The sequence below is a fragment of the Salvelinus alpinus genome, chromosome 6, assembly GCF_045679555.1.
Source record: "Salvelinus alpinus chromosome 6, SLU_Salpinus.1, whole genome shotgun sequence".
Classification (NCBI taxonomy): domain Eukaryota; kingdom Metazoa; phylum Chordata; class Actinopteri; order Salmoniformes; family Salmonidae; genus Salvelinus; species Salvelinus alpinus.
The window spans coordinates 49,069,892-49,090,955 of record NC_092091.1 but is presented as its reverse complement, the minus strand read 5'-3'; the positions used below and the strand labels follow the sequence as shown (position 1 = coordinate 49,090,955).

General features: G+C 43.3%; 1 protein-coding gene across 1 annotated transcript; it reads right to left on the bottom strand.

Annotated features, from left to right (window-relative positions):
* Window positions 1-7,425: 7,425 nt before the first annotated feature.
* LOC139578779 (trafficking regulator of GLUT4 1-like) lies at window positions 7,426-20,800 on the bottom strand. Its single transcript, XM_071406792.1, has 5 exons — window positions 20,512-20,800; window positions 14,412-14,663; window positions 12,390-12,676; window positions 10,710-10,842; window positions 7,426-9,798 (listed from the first exon to the last, which is right to left on the bottom strand). The coding sequence occupies exons 2-5, from the start codon at window positions 14,578-14,580 to the stop codon at window positions 9,782-9,784; spliced, it is 606 nt and encodes a 201-aa protein (XP_071262893.1). The 5' UTR covers window positions 14,581-14,663; window positions 20,512-20,800; the 3' UTR covers window positions 7,426-9,781.
* Window positions 20,801-21,064: the final 264 nt, after the last annotated feature.

The following is a 21,064-nucleotide window of genomic DNA, read 5'->3' as shown; positions in this document are numbered from 1 at the left end:
CGCCTTATGGTGAGGATTGCGTCTGAAGCTGGGTTTGCCGCACGGCTATCGTTAGGCAAAGGTAATTTAAGTGTAGTAAAAGATGAAACAGCGTCTGTGCCACAAATAAGTACAGATAGTAGTATAAATCCCCTCACACAGTCCCCGCAGCCGGACAGTTTTCTCATGAATTCTGGAAGGAAATGCTGTAGGAATGCTCAACCGGTGTCGCTCTTTCAGCCGACAGAAACTTTCAACCGGTTCTCCCCATTAAGCAACGAGTCGGAGTCAAGAGGCCGTGCCTTCTCTGGTCTCTCCTCCACCCATTACGGGGTCTGAGACGCCGAAGCCTCCCGCCATGAGCTCTGACAAATTGCAAACCCTTGTCATTGGCGACTCCATTACCCGCAGTATTAGGCTTAAAAAGAATCATTCAGCGATCATACACTGTTTACCAGGGGGCAGGGCTACCGACGTTAAGGCTAATCTGAAGATGGTGCTGGCTAAGGCTAAAACTGGCGTATATAGGAATATTATTATCCACGTCGGCACCAACGATGTTAGGATAAAACAGTCGGAGGTCACCAAGCGCAACATAGCCTCAGCGTGTAAATCAGCTAGAAAGATGTGTCGGCATCGAGTAATTGTCTCTGGCCCCCTCCCAGTTAGGGGAATCTCACAACTCAATCGCTGGTTGAAAACTGTTTTCTGCCCCTTCCAAAAGATAGAATTTGTCGATAATTGACCCTCTTTCTGGGACTCACCCACAAACAGAACCAAGCCTGGCCTGCTGAGGAGTGACGGACTCCATCCTAGCTGGAAGGGTGCTCTCATCTTACCTATGAACATAGACAGGGCTCTAACTCCTCTAGCTCCACAATGAGAGGGTGCAGGACAGGCAGCAGGCTTTTAGCCAGCCTGCTAAGGTTAGTGGAGTCTGCCACTAGCACAGTCAGTGTAGTCAGCTCAGCTATCCCCATTGAGACCGTGTCTGTGCCTTGATCTAGGTTGGGCAAAACTAAACAAGACGGTGTACGCCTTAGCAATCTCACTGGAATAAAGACCTCCTCCATTCCTGTCATTATTGAAAGAGTTTGTGATATCTCACATCTCAAAACAGGACTACTTAATGTTAGATCCCTCACTTCCAAGGCAGTTATAGTCAATGAACTAATCACTGATCATAATCTTGATGTGATTGGCCTGACTGAAATATGGCTTAAACCTGATGAATTTACTGTGTTAAATGAGGCTTCTCCTCAACTCCATGTTGCTATCATTTACGATACCAATTTTAATTTACAAAAAAAAGTGACTGCGTTTTAGTCTATTGAGCTTCTAGTCATGAAATCTATGCAGCCTACTCAATCACTTGCTATAGCTACTGTTTACAGGCCTCCTGGCCCGCATACAGAATTCCTATCGGATCTTGTGGTCATGGCAGATAATATTGTAATTGTTGGTGACTTAAATATTCACATGGAAAAGTCCACAGACCCACTCCAAAAGGCTTTCAGAGCCATCATCGACTCAGCGGGTTTTGTCCAATATGTCTCCGGACCTTCTCACTGCCGCAGTCATACTCGGGACCTAGTTTTGTCCCGTGGAATAAATATTGTGGATCTTTATGTTTTTCCTCATAATCCTGAACTATCGGACCACTATTTTATTACGTTTGCAATCGCAACAAATAATCTGCTCAGACCCCAACCAAGGATTATCAAAAGCTGTGCTAAAAATTCTCGGACAACCCAAAGATTCCTAGATGCCCTTCTGGACTCCCTCCACCTACCCAAGGACGTCAGAGTACAACAATTGGTTAACCACCTAACTGAGGAACTTAATTTAACCTTGCGTAATACCCTAGATGCAGTCGCACCCCTAAAAACAAAAAACATTTGTCATAAGAAATTAGCTCCCTGTTATACAGAAAATACCCGAGCCCTGAAGCAAGCTTCCAGAAAATTGGAATGGAAATGGCGCCACACCAAACTGGAAGTCTTCCGATTAGCTTAGAAAGACAGTACCATGCAGTATCGGAAGAGCCCTCACTGCTGCTCGATCATCCTATTTTTTCAACTTAATTGTGGATAATTAATTTTTTATACTTTCGCAAAGCTAACTAAAAAGCAGCATTCCCCAAGAGAAGATGGCTTTCACTTCAGCAGTGATAAATTCATGAACTTCTTTGACAAAAAGATCATGATCATTAGAAAGCAAGTTACGGACTCCTCTTTAAATCTGCGTATTTCTCCAAAGCTCAGTTGTCCTGAGTCTGCACAACACTGCCAGGACCTAGGATCAAGGGAGACACTCAAGTTTTTTAATACTATATCTCTTGACAGATTGATGGAAATAGTCATGGCCTCTAAACCTTCAAGCTGCATACTGGACCCTATTCCAACTAAACTACTGAAAGAGCTGCTTCCTGTGCTTGGCCCTCCTATGTTGAACATAATAAATGGCTCCCTATCCACCGGATGTGTACCAAACTCACTAAAAGTGGCAGTAATAAAGCCTCTTTTGAAAAAGCCAAACCTTGACCCAGAAAATATAAAAAAAACTATCGGCCTAAATCAACTCACTGCCTTCCTGAAGACTAACAATGTATACGAAACACTTCAGTCTGGTTTTAGACCCCATCATAGCACTGAGACTGCACTCTTGATGGTGGTAAATTACCTTTTAATTGCGTCAGACCAAGGCTCTGCATCTGTCCTCGTGCTCCTAGACCTTAGTGCTGCTTTTGATACCATCGATCACCACATTCTTTTGGAGAGATTGGAAACCCAAATTGGTCTACAAGTTTTGGCCTGGTTTAGATCTTATCTTCGGAAAGATATCAGTTTGTCTCTGTGGATGGTTTGTCCTTTGACAAATAAACTGTACATTTTGGTGTTCCTCAAGGTTCTGTTACAGGACCTCTATTGTTTTCACTATATATTTTACCTCTTGGTGATGTCATTCAGAAACATAATGTTAACTTTCACTGCTAAGCGGATGATACGCAGCTGTACATTTCGATGAAACATGGTGAAGCCACAAATTTGCCTTCCCTGGAAGCCTGTGTTTCAGACATAAGGAAGTGGATGGCGGAAAATGTTTTACTTTTAAGCTCAGACAAAACAGAGATGCTAGTTCTAGGTCCCAAGAAACAAAGATCTTCTGTTGGATCTGACAATTAATCTTGATGGTTGTACAGTCGTCTCAAATAAAACTGTAAAGGACCTCGGCGTTACTCTGGACCCTGATCTATATTTTGCCGAACATATCAAGACTGTTTCAAGGACAGTTTTTTTCCATCTACGTAACAAAAATCTGAAACTTTCTGTCCCAAAATTATGCAGAAAAATTAATTTATGCTTTTGTCATTTCTAGATTAGACTACTGCAATGCTCTACTCTCCAGCTACCCGGATAAAGCACTAAATACACTTCAGTTAGTGCTAAACACGGCTGCTAGAATCTTGGCTAGAACCCAAAAATGTGACCATATTACTCCAGTGTGATCATATTACTCCAGTATCTATCTTTCCGATTTGGTCCTGCCGTACATACCTACACGTACGCTACGGTCACAAGATGCAGGCCTCCTTATTGTCCCTAGAATTTCTAAGCAAACAGCTGGAGGCAGAGCTTTCTCCTGTAGAGCAAAATTTTTATGCAATGGTCTGCCTATCCATGTGAGAGATGCAGACTTGGTCTCAACCTTTAAGTCTTTATTGAATACTCATCTCTTCAGTAGGTCCTATGTTTGAGTGTAGTCTGGCCCAGGGGTGTTTTATTTATTTTTATTTTACCTTTATTTAATTAGGCAAGTCAGTTAAGAACAAATTCTTATTTTCAATGACAGCCTAAGAACAGTGGGTTAACTGCCTTGTTTAGGGGCAGGACGGCAGATTTTTACCTCGTCAGCTCGGCGATTCGATCTTGCAACCTTGCGGTTACTAATCCAACGCTCTAACCACTAGGCTACCTGCCACCCCAAGACCCGCCGCCCCAAGGTGTGAAGGTGAACAGAAAGGCACTGGAGCAACAAACCACCCTTGCTGTCTCTGCCTGGCCGGTTCCTCTCTCTCCACTGGGATTCTCTGCCTCTAACCCTATTACGGGGGCTGAGTCACTGGCTTACTGGTGCTCTTCTATGCAGTCCCTAGGAGGGGTGCGTCACTTGAGTGGATTGAGTCTCTGATGTGATCTTCCTGTCTGGGTTGGCGCCCCCCTCGGGTTCGTGCCGTGGGGGAGATCTTTGTGGGCTATATTCGGCCTCGTCTCAGGGTAGTAAGTTGGTGGTTGAAGATATCCCTCTAGTGGTGTGGGGGCTGTGCTTTGGCAAAGTGGGTGGGGTTATATCCTGCCTGGTTGGCCCTGTCTGGGGGTATAGTCGGACGGGGCCAAAGTGTCTCCCGACCCCTCCTGTCTCAGCCTCCAGTAATTATGCTGCAATAGTCTGTGTTGGGGGCTAGGGTCAGTCTGTTATATCTATATCTGTCTTATCCAGTGTCCTGTGTGAATTTAAGTATGCTCCCTCTAATTCTCTCTCTCTTTCTCTTCTCTTGGAGGCTGTAGGACCATGCCTCAGGACTACCTGGCCTGATGACTCCTTGCTGTCCCCAGTCCACCTGGTCGTGCTGCTGCTCCAGTTTCAACTGTCCTGCCTGCGGCTATGGAACCCTGACCTGTCCACCAGACGTGCTACCTTGTCCCGGACCTGCTGTTTCGACTCTCTCTCTCTGCGGCACCTGCTGTCTCTAACTCTGAATGATCGGCTATGAAAAGCCAACTGACATTTACTCCTGAGGTGCTGACCTGTTGCACCCTCTACAACCACTGTCATTTATTATTATTTGACCCTGCTGGTCATCTATGAACGTTTGAACATCTTGGCCATGTACTGTTATAATCTCCACCCGGCACAGCCAGAAGAGGACTGGCCACCCCTCAGAGCCTGGTTTCTCTCTAGGTTTCTTCCTAGGTTCCTGCCTTTCTAGGGAGTTTTTCCTAGCCACCGTGCTTCTACACCTGCATTGCTTGCTGTTTGGGGTTTTAGGCTGGGTTTCTGTATAGCACTTTGTGACATCGGCTGATGTAAAAAGGGCTTTATAAATACATTTGATTGATTGATTCACAAGGTTCCTTTCAAACTTCATCATTAATCATACAAAATCAGAATAGGATCAAGATCAATACAGAGTTCTTTATCAATATCTTGGATTAACATAGTAGTGTACATACATACTCATACTGTATGTTTATAAAGCAGTCAATTAAGGCATGCACAGTCAGGCAAGTCGGCACAGATGTCTGATTCAGGATTATAGTATAGATCCGTAACCAACGACAATAAGAAGAACAACACTGATTAACTAAGTGGGCCAATGGTCTGGAACCACCGGTGCTGCAGTCTGTGGATACCTCCGAAATGGCACCATATTCCCTATATAGTGCACTACTTTTGACTAGAGCCCTGGGAGTAGGGTGTCATTTGGGAGTCACCCAAGATCCCTCCTCCAAAGAGATAACATATCAAACAGGATATAGATTATATTGGACAGGAAGTAGCGTATAACAAACAGAAAACGGTAGCAAATAGATAATTGTAAAGTGATCCTGTATGGCTCAGTTGGTAGAGCATGACGCTTGCAATGCCAGGAATGTGGGTTCGATTCCCAACCATATATAGAAATGTATGCACGCATGACTGTAAGTCGCTTTGGATAAAAGCGTCTGCTAAATAGTATATGACAATATAATAATATAGAAAATAGAAGGTGAAGAAGAACATTAATTGGTTGGGAATAATTCTGTTCTTAATGAATTAGTAGGAGAAAGAAAGACCTGAGAGATTAATGTGAAATTACTAAGAAGACATGAAGAAAAGATGGAGATTACTCACCTGGTGGCTTGAAAGACATTTATGTTTGTGTATAAATTATCTCGTGAACTGGTTGGTCGTGATCGTTGTAATCACACAAGGTATCTACCTTCGAAGCATATGAATTGTGTAACTAACTAACTGTAAACATGCTTTCTTTAGAGCAGTTTTCTTGTCGTCGAGGAAGCTCACAATCAACCAGTTGGATAACAGCGAAGGCCATTATAGAATATTGTTTTCTGCTGTTCTATTGTAATGTCATAAAGAGAACAACAACGCTAGTAGAAATAACAGTGAAAATAGAAATAGTAACCATAATAATGACAATAGTAATACTAGTGATGATAATAATGGAATAATACAAATAATAGCACTAATAGCTCAATAACAGTCAATATCAAACCAAAGGCATAATCAGGTATATAAATAAATATATACATACATCTACAATATAGTGCAAGCAGGTTAAATATCCATAGTTGTGCACAACCATTGAGAAATGGAAATAAAAGCCAAAATTCAGCATTCACTTTCAGCTGAGAACATTTTTGCATATGTGGTTAGTACAAACAGACATGCTACACTTTGGCGTGAATGGGGTTACAGGAGACTTCGACAATGTCCTCTCCTTCCTCCCAAAGTGTGCACTTGTTAACTTCCCTTCACTGATTTGAAAAGAAATAACTGGTACGATAAATACTGTAGAAACTGCGTCTAGCCAATGCCTTCAGGATGGGAAATAAAAACCAGCCACCAGCCAAATGTTGGCAGATTTTGGCATTGGCTGGTAGAATGTCTATTATTACCAGCCACATTGGTGGGTGATCACACAGAGCATTTGGGAGAAGTTTTGTTTTACATTTTTTTAATTGTGTGTTTGTTTATCTATTTTACCAGAAGTCCCCACAAGAATAGTAAACAAACAAAAACTGGGGACATTTTGTTAGTCCCAATGAGGTCAAATCCTATTTCTAGGGGGTTTAATGTTAAGGTTAGGGTTAGGAGCTAGGGTTAGTTTTAGGGTTAGGAGCTAGGGCTAGGGTAAGAGTACAGGTTAGGGGTTAGGGAAAATAGGATTTTGAATGGGACTGAATTGTGTGTCCCCACAAGGTTAGCTGTACAAAACTTTGTTTGTGTGTGTGTGTGTGTGTGAGTGAGTGCGCGTTTTCTGTGGCTGGTGGACCAAAAATGTTATTTCTCACCCTGCATGCCTCCACTAATCCAATGCTTTTAGATTTTTGGGAAGTAGTGAACGAGTGTACACTTCAGTAGAAAGGCAATACTATTGGGACACACCCCCTCACTAACCCTCCAAACCCTGGCACTGTCAGAGTGGAACATCCTCACTCGTCATTCCCAATGGGAAACCTTCTTTTGGTTTTCAACCTTATTGTTGCCTTTCTATGGTAGCTAGTCTAGCCTTCAAGGGTGGTTCGGAGGAAGTGCTTCAAAACGGTCGGGTGGTGCAGAGTCTCAAAATAACAAATTGGCTTTGATTATTCTGGACTACTCAAACAAGCCTAAGTGAAAAAGTCAACTTTGGACGTGAACATCATGTGTCATCACGGCAAATAAATATGCATATTATTTATTTACAATGCGCTGCACAAGTCAACGAGCCTCTCAGCTACATAAAGATGTCCTTGGTGTAAAAGCATTAGAGTTAACCCATTCTCCATTAAAAACTCTTAAGTATAAACACACTGTAAACGATACTGTAAACATGCACAGGGGACTGGGCTTGGGAAGTGAAGGGAGTGTGGGTGCCAAGTAGAACATGATACCTTTAAACTGAGTGGGAGGGGACTGACTCACCTGCTTCTCCCTAAAAACAGCATCCAGGGGCAGACACACACACACACTCTTAAAGACTATCTTACACACACGCACACGCACACGCACACTTAGCTGGAGTCAAGCCAAAGACTGCCTGGCCCCTACTGTACGTGGCTTGGCTCACATTCCAGGCTTTGGCACACAGTGACACACTGACTGACTCCCAAAGGGAGAAGAGGTCATTCTGCTTTGTGAATAACAACCAGGCAAGGGCAAACACTAAGCACATAGGAGCTGATACTGACCACGTTGGAGAAGGAGTACCAACTGACCAAATACCCCAGCGAGGTATTTGCATAGAATTTTAACAAAAGAGGCAACCATCAAAGATAATGACTACATATTAGAGAGGTGGAAGGTAAAGTGGGCAATAAATTTGCAATACTGAAGGGAGACCAGAGATGGTAGACTATGTTGAGAATTGTGTAAATACTGTCAAGCAGACTGTCATAACATTGTTGTTGTGTAATTGTAAGAAGCACGGCTCCCTTGCAAAAGAGACCTTGGTCTCAATAGGACACCCTGTTAAAATAAGGGTAAAATTAATAAATAACGTTACCAATAAATGATAGATAATATGGTGGTAGATACTGGATACTGGAGGGGGAAATGAAGAGTAAGCAACAGAATTAAAATTACCGCCTGTCTTTTGTGTTTATTCTATAACCAGCTCTGCTCATTTAATTTTTCTAGTCTAGTATACTCAGACTTTTTATCCAGCATCAGTAACAAGCACCATAGCATCTCTCTCACACACACACACTCTCTCTCTTTGCCTCCATCTGTGCCAAACAAAGGACTGCAACCCATGCAGCTATCGCCAATCCCCCCCTCCCTCTCTCCCTCTTCTCCTCTCCTGTTCTTTATCTCCCTCGTTCTCTCAGCCAATGAGAATCAGTCATTCTGACACTCTATGTGTATGGATGTTTGTGTGTATGTGTCCGTGTGGTTGTGCATGTGCGTGGGGGTGTAAGATAGTGTGTTTGAAAGAGCATATGAGTTACCAGCCCAGCCTCAATCCCAAACCCAGAGTGGCTCATTCTCCCCAGATTCCAGTTATTTTTAAACAAAGACGATGAAGCAAAGAGATGGAGACCCCAGGGGTGTCCCTAAATTAAAGTACAGATGGTCCCATCTGTCTCTAACTCCTCCTTACCTTCACAGAATATAACAATCTGGAACAAATTCAGAACTAAAAAGCCCCATCAACATCCTCACATTTATCAAAGATCAATTCCAATCCCAGTCACCTCTTCCTAACTCTTCCTTTGCCATCTTTAACGTTATCCTATAGGGTGGGCTGGTTTTGGCGTCACAGTTAAAAGGATTCCTTGGTTGTGTTACTGAGGTGTGGACTGACTGGAGATGAATGATTCAGTGGAAGGAAATAATAACATTACAGAGAAAACCAAATGTCCTTTCCGGCGACAATAGAGACACTTTGTGTTTTGTCACATTGGAACAGCCTGGGAGCAGCCTGGTCCCGGAAAATCATGCAGAGACTTTAAATACATTCTGAGACTCAGGCAACCATTGCAGAAGATCATGGCATCGTTGACCAGAGTTAGACTCGTTAGACGCATCTCTCTCATTCAGAGGAACCAGTCTGTTTGTCACTTGTCTATCCTACCTCAGTGTTGTTCTACATGACGCCTTCGACCTTCTGAGTGATGGTGGCAGCCAGTGACGAGTGGTCAAAAAAATAGGTGGGTAACTCCTGATCACTGTTGACGGTCAATAAAGTAACGCCCTCTATACTTTCAATGCATTTGTCTGCAAAAGGTGGATAAACACTGGAGCAAAATGTGTGTAAACGACGTTTACGTACGTTTACCCTGCACTACACCACTGGTGGCAGCGTTGGGGTCCGAGGTGTAGGAGGTAGAGGTGACGGACTTGTCTTAGCTGTTTCAGAGAACATATTACAGGCCATACATGATCGTGCAGCAAAACAAGGGGTCAAATGGGTATGCTGTAGGTTGCAGGCGCTTTTGTAGAATAGTGTTTTGATCGTAGGAAAGGGGAAAAGTCTGGTTGGGATGGTTGTTGGTGTGCTGTCTTGCGATCTTGCTCCTGGTTTCCATGGTGACCCTCAGGATTTGATTATACCTAATAATAAAGAGAAAGCACAAGGGTGTTTGCAAAGATGTCATCAATAATGTTATATAATACAAACACTGAAAACGGTCTAACTCAAACCAGCCACAGATGGACGCAAATGAAGAACCAGACACATCAAACGCAGGTTGGCATGAATCTTGTCCTGGAGCCAGCTCTGCAGGGTGGTCACTAGCTGGCCAAGCCACAAAGTCATAAACTCAGATTTTAAACCCACACCCAGGCACCGACCTCCAGGGGCCCCCCACCGCTCCCATTTATCTTTTGGGAACCCAAACCCAAAATAAAATAAGAAATAATAATAATTTGGTTAGGGGCCCCTTGGAGGTCGGGGGCCCAGGGGCACGTGCCCTGTGTTCCCGTTCTGTAAACTGGCACTGCCCTAACCTTAACCTTAACCTCATGCCTAAGACTAACCTTACATTTTTTCCCCTAGCTTTTTTACGATATAGCCAATTTTGACTTTGCAGCTGGCCCATCTAGCGAAAACCGCTCAGCTCTGCCTCCGGGACAAGATTCCTGCCAATAAATTTCAACCTGCACAAAAATAAAATATGGGATTGAATCCGATCGCGTTTGTAGACAATGCAGCTTTTAAAGGCAATGATCCATCAATCGCATTAACGGTAAACTCGGCATATGTCAACTCAATAGGAAATTACCTTTAAATGGAGTATTGTTGACGCAATCAGATTGAATCACGGCCAAGATGGGGAAAAGAAAACCCAAAACAAAGGTACAACAAAGGGCACTAACCTAACCAACCACCAAAAATCAAGCACAAACATGACCAAAAGCAAGATAGAACACACACAAACAAACAGACAAAAGCTGCACATAACGACAGACACAAAACGGCACCGCAACAAGAACTTGAGAGCTCAGCCACTTTGGCCACTCACTTCCCCAGTTTAAGACGATGGCTGCGATGATGATGATGACCCCGCCAACTAGCGAAACGATGGACAGCACCATTGCGTTCCGGCCCAGACGCCGCGCCCCGTCTACGTTCCCCAGCTGCAGGCTGTTCCTCGACTGGAGAATAGGGTGAAATGTTATTAATTAGGTTACAAAATGCTGGTTAAGTTTCCCTAAATTCCCAGGTTGTCCAGAAATCCTGGTTGGAAGACTCCTGGAATCTGGAGGGAATAAGCAGAACATCTTTGGGACCCTAGTTGGTGTATATAAAGGGACAACTGCATGAAGAACACAGACATGACATGTAAATACATACACACAGTAATTCATTCACATACCCCTGCTTCAACATACATACACAAATAGACCCATGCAGGCAGGTAGACAGACAGACGGAGAGACAGACACATAGGCAAAACACACTGTGAAGACAAAAGGTTAAAAGAAGTGGGTGGCAGTCCCATCTCTTCTGACCAGAACATTGGCCATCATTTTCTGTTCATTTCCCAGCAGGTGATCACTAACACATCGCGGCCTCCCACTGCTTTTAGCTGTTCTTCTTTGTGGTGTTTCTTAGATATCACACGCACGCATGCACACATTCCTTCACAGATAACACTTACAAACCACATGTCAAATACACTGCTCAAAAGAATAAAGGGAACACTTAAACAACACAATGTAACTCCAACTCCAACACTTCTGTGAAATCAAACTGTCCACTTAGGAAGCAACACTGATTGACAATAAATTTCACATGCTGTTGTGCAAATGGAATAGACAAAAGGTGGAAATTATAGGCAATTAGCAAGACACCCCCAATAAAGGAGTGGTTCTGCAGGTGGTGACCACAGACCACTTCTCAGTTCCTATGCTTCCTGGCTGATGTTTTGGTCACTTTTGAATGCTGGCGGTGCTTTCACTCTAGTGGTAGCATGAGACGGAGTCTACAACCCACACAAGTGGCTCAGGTAGTGCAGCTCATCCAGGATGGCACGTCAATGCGAGCTGAGGCAAGAAGGTTTGCTGTGTCTGTCAGCGTAGTGTCCAGAGCATGGAGGCGCTACCAGGAGACAGGCCAGTACGTCAGGAGACGTGGAGGAGGCCGTAGGAGGGCAACAACCCAGCAGCAGGACCGCTACCTCCGCCTTTGTGCAAGGAGGAGCACTTCCAGAGCCCTGCAAAATGACCTCCAGCAGGCCACAAATGTGCATGTGTCAGCCTCCATGCTCTGGACACTACGCTGACAGACACAGCAAACCTTCTTGCCACAGCTCGCATTGATGTGCCATCCTGGATGAGCTGCACTACCTGAGCCACTTGTGTGGGTTGTAGACTCCGTCTCATGCTACCACTAGAGTGAAAGCACCGCCAGCATTCAAAAGTGACCAAAACATCAGCCAGGAAGCATAGGAACTGAGAAGTGGTCTGTGGTCACCACCTGCAGAACCACTCCTTTATTGGGGGTGTCTTGCTAATTGCCTATAATTTCCACCTTTTGTCTATTCCATTTGCACAACAGCATGTGAAATTTATTGTCAATCAGTGTTGCTTCCTAAGTGGACAGTTTGATTTCACAGAAGTGTGATTGACTTGGAGTTACATTGTGTTGTTTAAGTGTTCCCTTTATTTTTTTGAGCAGTGTACATAAAAGTTCCACTCGCCATAACAGAGAAGACGAGAGCCACGATGTTGATCGGCCACAAGGGGCAGAAGCAGGACAGTATGGCCAATATTAGGTAGTCTCTAGGGGGCTTGCCGTCGTCCTCCTCTGTCACGGTGCTGGGCTGACGGCTGATGGAAGGCCTGGGAGACCCTGCCCCATGACCCAGCAGGGACCCAGAGCGGCTTCCTTTCCGTGCCCGGCCGTTGGTTGGTTTGGCGTGTTGCAGTCGCTTTGGGGACGAGATGGAAGATGTGGGCGAGGAGTTGGCAGCACACATTCCATTACCTGCAGTAGGGTGGGTAGAGGGAGGCAAGGAGAAGGAAGGAGGGAGGAAGAAGGAACGAGAGAATGTCCTCATTGTTTCGTCACCAAAATCGAGAATCCTGACATGATTCAACATTTATAGATGGGTTGGCTGGAAGGTGTGTGTTGTTATGATTCTGAACGGTCAGATAACTAGCAACAGTGCCAAGAAGCTGCCATTAGCAACGTGCATGCCCCGCCCACCTGAGGATCTGTCTTTTTCAGGCATCTATTTCCTGTGTTTTGAGTGGTGCAAAATCTACTTGTCACTTAAATCTCGCTGGATTGATTGCTTTCATTTTACTACTGACTACACTGTAACGTTACTGCATAATTGTAGCTGGTTTACTAACGCGTTAGTTATATTAGCTATGTTTACTATGATGTTACTTTAGCTAATATTTTGACAATGATGTGGGCTGTGTGTAGCGTTTATAGTATGGTTTGGCTTGGAAAGGTTTTTTCGCCTGGTCACATACAGCTGATGTGTTGTGCATTGAAGTCCATACGCGAAGGGAAAAGGTCAGAGGAGGAGAGCGAATAGATGCGAGAAGGAATAATCCGTGGCTGTTATGAAAGTGAACTGTGTTTACGCGTGATCAGGGGTGTATTCATTCTGCAAATTCTGTTAAAAAACGTTTCTTAAACGGAACAAAATGGGGATAAACATACTCTGGTTTGCAACTGTTGGACTAATGATTACACCCTATATCAGCTAGATGCAGGCAAGAGTGTGCATGGCGCTATTGAATGTGTCACTCACTGTCTGTCCATGTGATACTGTCTGTCTCCTCAAATGTTTCTCTCAGCCTGTGTGCACCTACATTGTGAACTTTCATTCACAGGCTAGGTTGTAGCAACCTCATGATGGGTATAGGAAAAATTTGAGTATCATGTAGTAGCCTAAACCTATCGCTGTTACATTGAACTGGGTGAATGGAATATGAATGACAATAGAATGTAATAGAAATAAGGCCATGCTCATGATGACACTGACCACCATTGATGTATAGATAGGTGTAATCTAGAGCTCTCTCTCTCTCTTGCTTCTCCTTCATTTTGGAAGAAATTAATTAGTTCAAAACTGTTCTAGAGCGTGTTCATTTTTAATCTGAAGGAATCCTGTTATTGACACACTTGTTGAATTATGCTGCACAACCTGACAACAACAGTAATTAATCAATATATTTGTACAATTCTCAAAAGGCTCTGAAACCCCTTACAAAAAAATATTGCAGTCAGAGTGCAGTATAATTGCAAATACTGCGTCCAAAGTACCACAGTTGATTGCAGTTATGGCACTTTTTTTTTAAGGGCACAAGGGATTGACGTATTGTCTGGTCAAGCCAATAACCTAAATTGACTTTTAGTTTGGGAGAGAGTGTAATTGCAAGACTAGAGAAGGAAGGTGGGGATTGAGTCATTGAAAAAATAAAGGGTGCTGAAGAGAAGGCAGCTATCTGTAAATCATGCATCTGTCTTAAGTGATTCCTGGACAGACAGGGCCAGACACTCAGGGAAATGAGAAGGGGAAGTGAGGGGACAGCTCTAGAACAGAAACATTCGTAGAGTCGTAGAACACAACAACAGAGATGAGCTCAAAGTGTTGAGAGGGGTGTTAATTGTAAGTTGGGATGGATAGGGTTGAGAAGAAGGAGAGGGTGGGAGGGCGGAGGGTGGAGGACGATATGGGGGAGGTTGTCAAATATTTATTTACTTGTCTCCATCTTCTCGCTGATTACTGCCAAGTGGTCTTTGGATTCCGACTGGCTGGAGTCAGGGGCTGTCTCTTGGTGCTCAGCGCTGGTTGGCTGGGAGGTGATGGTCTGCTCCGGCTGCTGTTCTCCCTCCGCTCCACTGGGGGCAGCACTGGTGTTGGAAGCCATGGCGGAATGCGGACAATGTTGTTTCACTGGTAGTTTGGGCCTTTTTGATGATTGGTCTTGATTGGACTTTTGATCTTCTTCAACTGAAATGAACGGGGGAAATAGGGAACATAATACATTTTACAGTTACTTGCATTGTGGTGTTATCGAATTACCAGTTTGTTAGCATGGAAGTCTTACAGCTCCTGCAATGTTCTGATCAACCATACGGTATACTATAGTCTATTGTTTATAAACATTTTATACAGTTATACCAGGAACCAGCCAGGAAGCTATGGCTTTCTTCATTGGGGGACTGCTTAGATTAAACTTGACATTTTACCAAACCGTAGTCAGCTAACCATCTGAGGGGCGGGTCAGCAACATCTAGGGACCATATAGGAAGGAAACTGCTCCGGGATTTCTCCATGAGGCCAATGGTGACTTTAAAACAGTTACAGAGTTTATTGTCTGTGATAAGGGAAAACTGAGGCTGCATCAACATTGTAGTTACTCCACAATACTAACCTAATTGACAGTGTGAAAAGTCAGAAGCCTGTAAAGAATACAAATACTAAAAGAAATACCTCCTGTTTGCAACAAGACACTAAAGTAATACTACAAAAATTTGGCAAAGCAATTCACCTTTTGTACTGAAGACAAAGTGTTATGTTTGGGGCAAATCCGTCCTTATAACACATTGCTGAGTACCACTCTCCATATTTTCAAGCACAGTGGTGGCTGCATCATGTTATGGGTATACTTGTAATTGTTAAGGACTGGGGATTTTTTCAGTATTAAAAAATGTACGGAATGGAGCTAAGCACAGGCAAAATCCTAGAGGAAAACCTGGTTCAGTCTGCCTTCCACCAGACACTGGGAGATTCACATGTCAGCAGGACAATAACCTAAAACACAAGGCAAATATACACTGGAGTTGCTTACCAAGAAGACAGTGAATGTTCCTGAGTGGCTGAATTACAGTTTTGACTTAAATATACTTAAATCTATGGCAAGTCCTGAAAATAGTGGTCTAGCAATGATGAACAACCAGAGCTTGAAGAATTCAGAAAACAATTATGGGCAAATGCTGCAAAATCCAGGTGTGGAAAGCTCTTAGAGACTTACCCAGAAAGACTCACAGCTGTAATCGCTGCCAAAGGTGCTTCTACAAAGTATTGAGTCAGGGGTGTGAATACTTAAATTAGCAAACATTTCTTAAAAACATGTTTTCACTTTGTCATTATTGGTTGTTGTGTGTAGATGGCTGAGATTTTTATTTATTTAATCCATTTTGAATTCAGGCTGTAACACAACAAAATGTGTAATAAGTCAAGGGGTATGAATACTTTGTGAAGGCATATACTGTAGGGAATAGGGTACCATTTGGGATGAAACCAGTATGTCCATAGAGACTGCGGCCAATAAACATTGTACCTGCTCTGTTAATAATACACTGTTGCCGGTAGCAACCAACTGACTGACCAATGAGAATATCTTTCCACATAGGTATGACAGCCTCTGGGAATGTGATAGATGTTCTTTAAAGAGAGGATTTTTTTTGAAGAGAACATGTTTGTTACAACTATGCAATACAATAAAGCAATAACACAGCAAGGAGTAGGCTATGACTGAAGACCTGCAATGTTATACAGAGTAAATGGCAGAAGAAAAGGCACTTCTCTTATAACTAGTCTGTGTTATAATCAAGGGTTGGAACCGGTTCAGGGAAAAGAAAGAAAACCGAAAAAGAAGGAAATTATTTGAGGAACAGAACCCAAACCAAAAATGAAAGTGGTCTATACTGTTCCGAAACAGAACCATTATTTTTAAATGCATGGTAAACGGTTAATAACGTTCTATTAAGATCCGGGATTTTCCCCCCAGTCCCACATAAATCGCAACAAACTGCCTATGCAAAGCCCTCACTCTGTCACTTAGAAACATATTCCAGTTTGTGCCTGCCAGCTATAAATGGCAGACTACAACCCCAAAAGGTGTATTGCCTCTGCCAACTGGACGGGTTGAAAAAACAGGGTAAAAAGAAAATCCGATCTATGTGGTTCCAACCCCTGGTTATAATGCCACAATATCTAACTGTTGACCATGACAGGAAATGTAAAAATATCAGTTCCCTTGTAGGATGTCATGAAGTATCTGACTCCTCCTTAAGATAAGCCAAACCCACCAAGCCCCACCCCTCTAACCTTTATGCCACACCCCTCCTATCTGCATACCTCTCTCAGCCTTTGGTTCCAGGCTGACTACACAATGCCTTGATAGGTGTTTTAAATATCTGCTAACCACATCATATAATAGAACAATCTGATGCCTGAATCCCCAGTCGATGATGTGGCACGCAGGCATTAGTTGGTGAAACGCAACTTCTGCAATGTAGTCAGCCTGGGATGCGACCAAAGTCTTCCGACAGGTTACATCACACCTACGTAGCCCCATTCCCTTACACAAGTTACACAACCTAAGTTAGACAACCACATATCACAGTCACTTGACTGACCAAATCTGACATTAAGACAATTCTGTCAACCCTCTTATTGTTTTGAATAAGAGTTAGAGTGAGGATTAGACGTAATAAGGATTAGTCCATATCGAACAGACAAAGGATGGGATTCATTCAAACCCGCCAGAGACAGAATCATTGGATCACTCGTTTTGGTTGATGGTCGCAGGTTCAGGAATGGCTGAAGAATTGCAACATTTACTTGGAGCTAACTCTTTAGATAGCATTGCTGGGTGATTTGAAAAGTCATAGTCAATCATCAAACAAAAATATAAATGTAAAGTGTTGGTCCCATGTTTCATGCCCTCCCAGACCCATCCATGGCTGTGCCACCTGCCCAGTCATATGAAATCCATAGATAAGGGCCTAATGAATTTTAGATAGTTCAACCTGCGTGCAGTGATCACGTTTGGTGGGGGAACAAAATATATTTGGGCACGCGCAGTTTGAGCGCAGTTAACATTGTCTCTGTGCTCCCCAACAAGCCAAGTTCCCCGTGATAATTTGGTTGCACATCTGCCCATGCTGCATAGCTGATAAAATCACTATTTTAGTAGTTCATCGAAGTAGGTATGGCATACTTTCAAGACTGCTACAACTATCAATCGGGTAGTATAACTATGCTGCCAGAACTTTCTCTATCCCTCTCATTGCTGTGTTGACTACATTCCTCTCCCATGCGGTCTGTGTGGGTCTGCCAGGAAGAATATGCGCAATGGATTCTGGTCATTGAAGTTAATTACCACATTTTCTGCGCTGAACTAGGTTTAATATTTGCCTATTGAAAACTAAATTCCCTGCTGCGTTTTTGATTTGATATCTCTCGTGCTTGATAGGATTTCTCTCTAGACAAACGGCGCGTTGAGCTCACAAAAAAAGGAACTATGTAATTGAACCGACGTTGGTCAATTAGTTGTTTAATAATCTGAGAAAAAAAACGAAATTTCGGTTAATTGCTCTCGGCACTGCGTGACGTGGTCCATTATATTAGGTTTAGGCTACCAGTATTATTGGGCTATATCAGCCAATAGGCTAGACGTCGTTTGAAAGAGAGACAGAGTTGGGGTGAAATAGAATAGGAGGCTGGACACTTGCACTTCACTTAAACTACGTTTTGCATAACCTTTAGCAGGCAGAGACAAATAAATGTGTTACCAATACTTAATATCTAGACAAAGTAGGAGCCTAACTATAGCCTGTCATACTTCGGAAGTTAATTTCCCTGAAAAGACAACTGCCCGGGCTTATCCGCTCATGCATATAGCCTACAGTCTATTTAATTGAGACAACACATATTAGGCGCACTTGATCTCGCAAACCCAACAAAAGGGGAATGCAGCTATCTAGCGTCAATTATCTTTAAAAGTTAAGTGCAATGCGCTTGCCGACAAGGTACCTTTGACTGACTCCCGGCCGTACTTCTACACCTTGACATCTGAAAATTAATTGTTTTGTAAATACTTTCATTCCATTTACAGGGTTGTTAGCAGTGGCAGATTTAGGTATAGGCCACATGGGCAGCCGCCCAGGGCGTCATCTTGCCGGTTTTCTATCGCTCGTTTGCACGTCACGTCAATGATATCATGTCACCGTGTTGGACTGTGAGTCAATTAACCTTGTCGGAGTGGGCGCCCTGATTCTTGTTTGTGAGCTAGGCAGGCTACTGGCTGGGAAAGTCTCCCACTCAGAAATACGAGATGGGGCGGGGGTATGTTGACCTCAGGTCTCCCCACTGGAAGCCCAATGTAGGGGGAGCGGGGAATCTATCAAATAGCCCACCTCTAACTTTGTACAGTACTAATGCAATTAGTAAAATCAGTCACACTACGAAATCATACCAAATAAGCCACAATTCATTCATAATACTGCGAATATATAGTTTCACAGACATATTGTTACATTTTTTTCTGGTTTGTGCGAAATCGTTAAGAATAATATAAAACTAGTCTGCACACCACCAATGTGAATTGGTTTAGTCTTGACTCTTTGTTGACAGTGTTGGGGGATGGGTCAATTTTGTTTCTATTTGTCTTTGGTTACTTATTTTGATATTTGAGTCTTATTTTTGTATATATTTTTTTATAGTTTTAAATGTTATAATTATTTATTTGTGTTGTTCCAAATGTCTGAAAAAAAATTACAGTTAGTGTAGAATGGCGCTTTTGGGGGGGGGGCTGAAGTGGGGGTTTGCCCAGGAAGCCATACAAGCTAGAACCGCCACTGGTTGTTAGAGTATACTGTGTGTATCCATTTGGACTCAACATAGCTCCATCTATGAATCTGAGAGCGGTTACATTTCTCCAGCTCCCATCCCTCAGCTTTATCGAAAAACCAAATGGCTGGTCTGCAGTTTGGCTGAGACACTAATTAAGGATGTACATGTCATTTATAAAAAGGGTTCGGCCTCGCTAAAAGGAGTTGTTGAGTCATAAAATCGAATCTAAGTACCACCCAACCCACTTTACAAAGATGAATGTTGTGAAAATATGAACTTCTATGGGAAATGTAATGGGTATTATAATAAATATTGTACAATATGATGACATTTAAGTATAATGATCTGCCATTCATGCAGGGAGTAGAGGAGATAGTAGAGGAGTAGAGGAGATGTAGAGGAGATAGTAGAGGAGATGTGGTTAGAATGAAGAGGGGATGGAGGAGAGAAGGAACGGGAGGAAAGGGGGATGAGCACATCACGGAAAAGGTGATCTTGGCACACCTAGACCTCTGTGTGTGTGTGTGTGTGTGTGTGTGTGTGTGTGTGTGTGTGTGTGTGTGTGTGTGTGTGTGTGTGTGTGTGTGTGTGTGTGTGTGTGTGTGTGGGAGGGAGGGATGGAGTGTAATATGGAGAAGGACTTGCGGTGAATTTCACATGTAATTCAACAAAAAAAGCAGGAACACTGTAAATTCCAGCAAATTCTATGTAAAGACGATAAAATATGTATTAGAATGCTACGTGACTTATGCAGACTAACATAGATCTGTTTGGAAAACCACTGAATGCATAATAAAGATGCCTACAGACATACATGCATGGCTGCCTTACACTTACACACGCACGCACGCACGCACGCACGCACACACACACACACACACACACACACACACACACACACACACACACACACACACACACACACACACACACACACACACACACACACAGAGAGAGGAATAAATACACATGCACCCTCTCCCTGCCCTCGCTTGGTCTTTCTCTCATGTACAGGAGTAAAATACAGAATGAACAAATTACTGGTGCATTCTCATTCTCTTTCTCTCACACAGACACATGCGCGCGCCATTGTCTGCATGCACACACAATGATGACACACCCACTTCAAACCACACATGCAGTGCATACTGTACACTACAGATAGGCTACTGTACACCACAGATAGCAAAATATGAACTAAATCACATAGGCCTACCTGATCTTATTGAGTGACATGAAACATTATCCTTAACATTTTGCTTTTCTTGATCACAATTCCAAATATTACTGTAAATGCAACGTGTAGTAAAAAATTGAAAATATGACACAAGTTCAGTAGGCTACGATTAAAATCTCCACCCAGAATTCGTCGAATTGTCTTTTTCTTTTGATACAGGCTATGGTAAACGGTAACGGTCAAATTAGGCTACAGACCACGCCGGGGGATGTCAAATTGCGCTCTTGTGCTTGCTATGTTGCTACCTCATCATCTCTCGCTCTCTCTCTCTTTTGTTCAACCGCGCTGCAAGATTGAGGAGAGGGAGGGGGAGACAGGAAACTCCTATGCCCGGAGGCGGGTAGAAAGGAGGGGAGAGAGGGAGAAATCGGCGCAGCACATGCAATAGGATGCTTTTGCTCGCTTTTCTCTCTCACCCCGCTTACCCTTACTTTTTTTTCTCCCAGGGTCTATTTTGCTGATGGGGAAATAGTAGACAAACTTGCGCCGTCCACATACCAATTTAGCTAAGCATACTGCCTCAAGCATTCCT

Bases quoted from the DNA above. Each gene is read 5' to 3' on its own strand.
- LOC139578779 (XM_071406792.1), bottom strand. From the start codon at position 14,580: ATGGCTTCCAACACCAGTGCTGCCCCCAGTGGAGCGGAGGGAGAACAG. The intron at 12,677-14,411 runs GTAAATAAATAT...ACCCTACTGCAG, and splicing joins CAGCGAGAAGATGGAGACAA to GTAATGGAATGTGTGCTGCC. The intron at 10,843-12,389 runs GCGAGTGGAACT...CCTATTCTCCAG, and splicing joins CTCTCGTCTTCTCTGTTATG to TCGAGGAACAGCCTGCAGCT.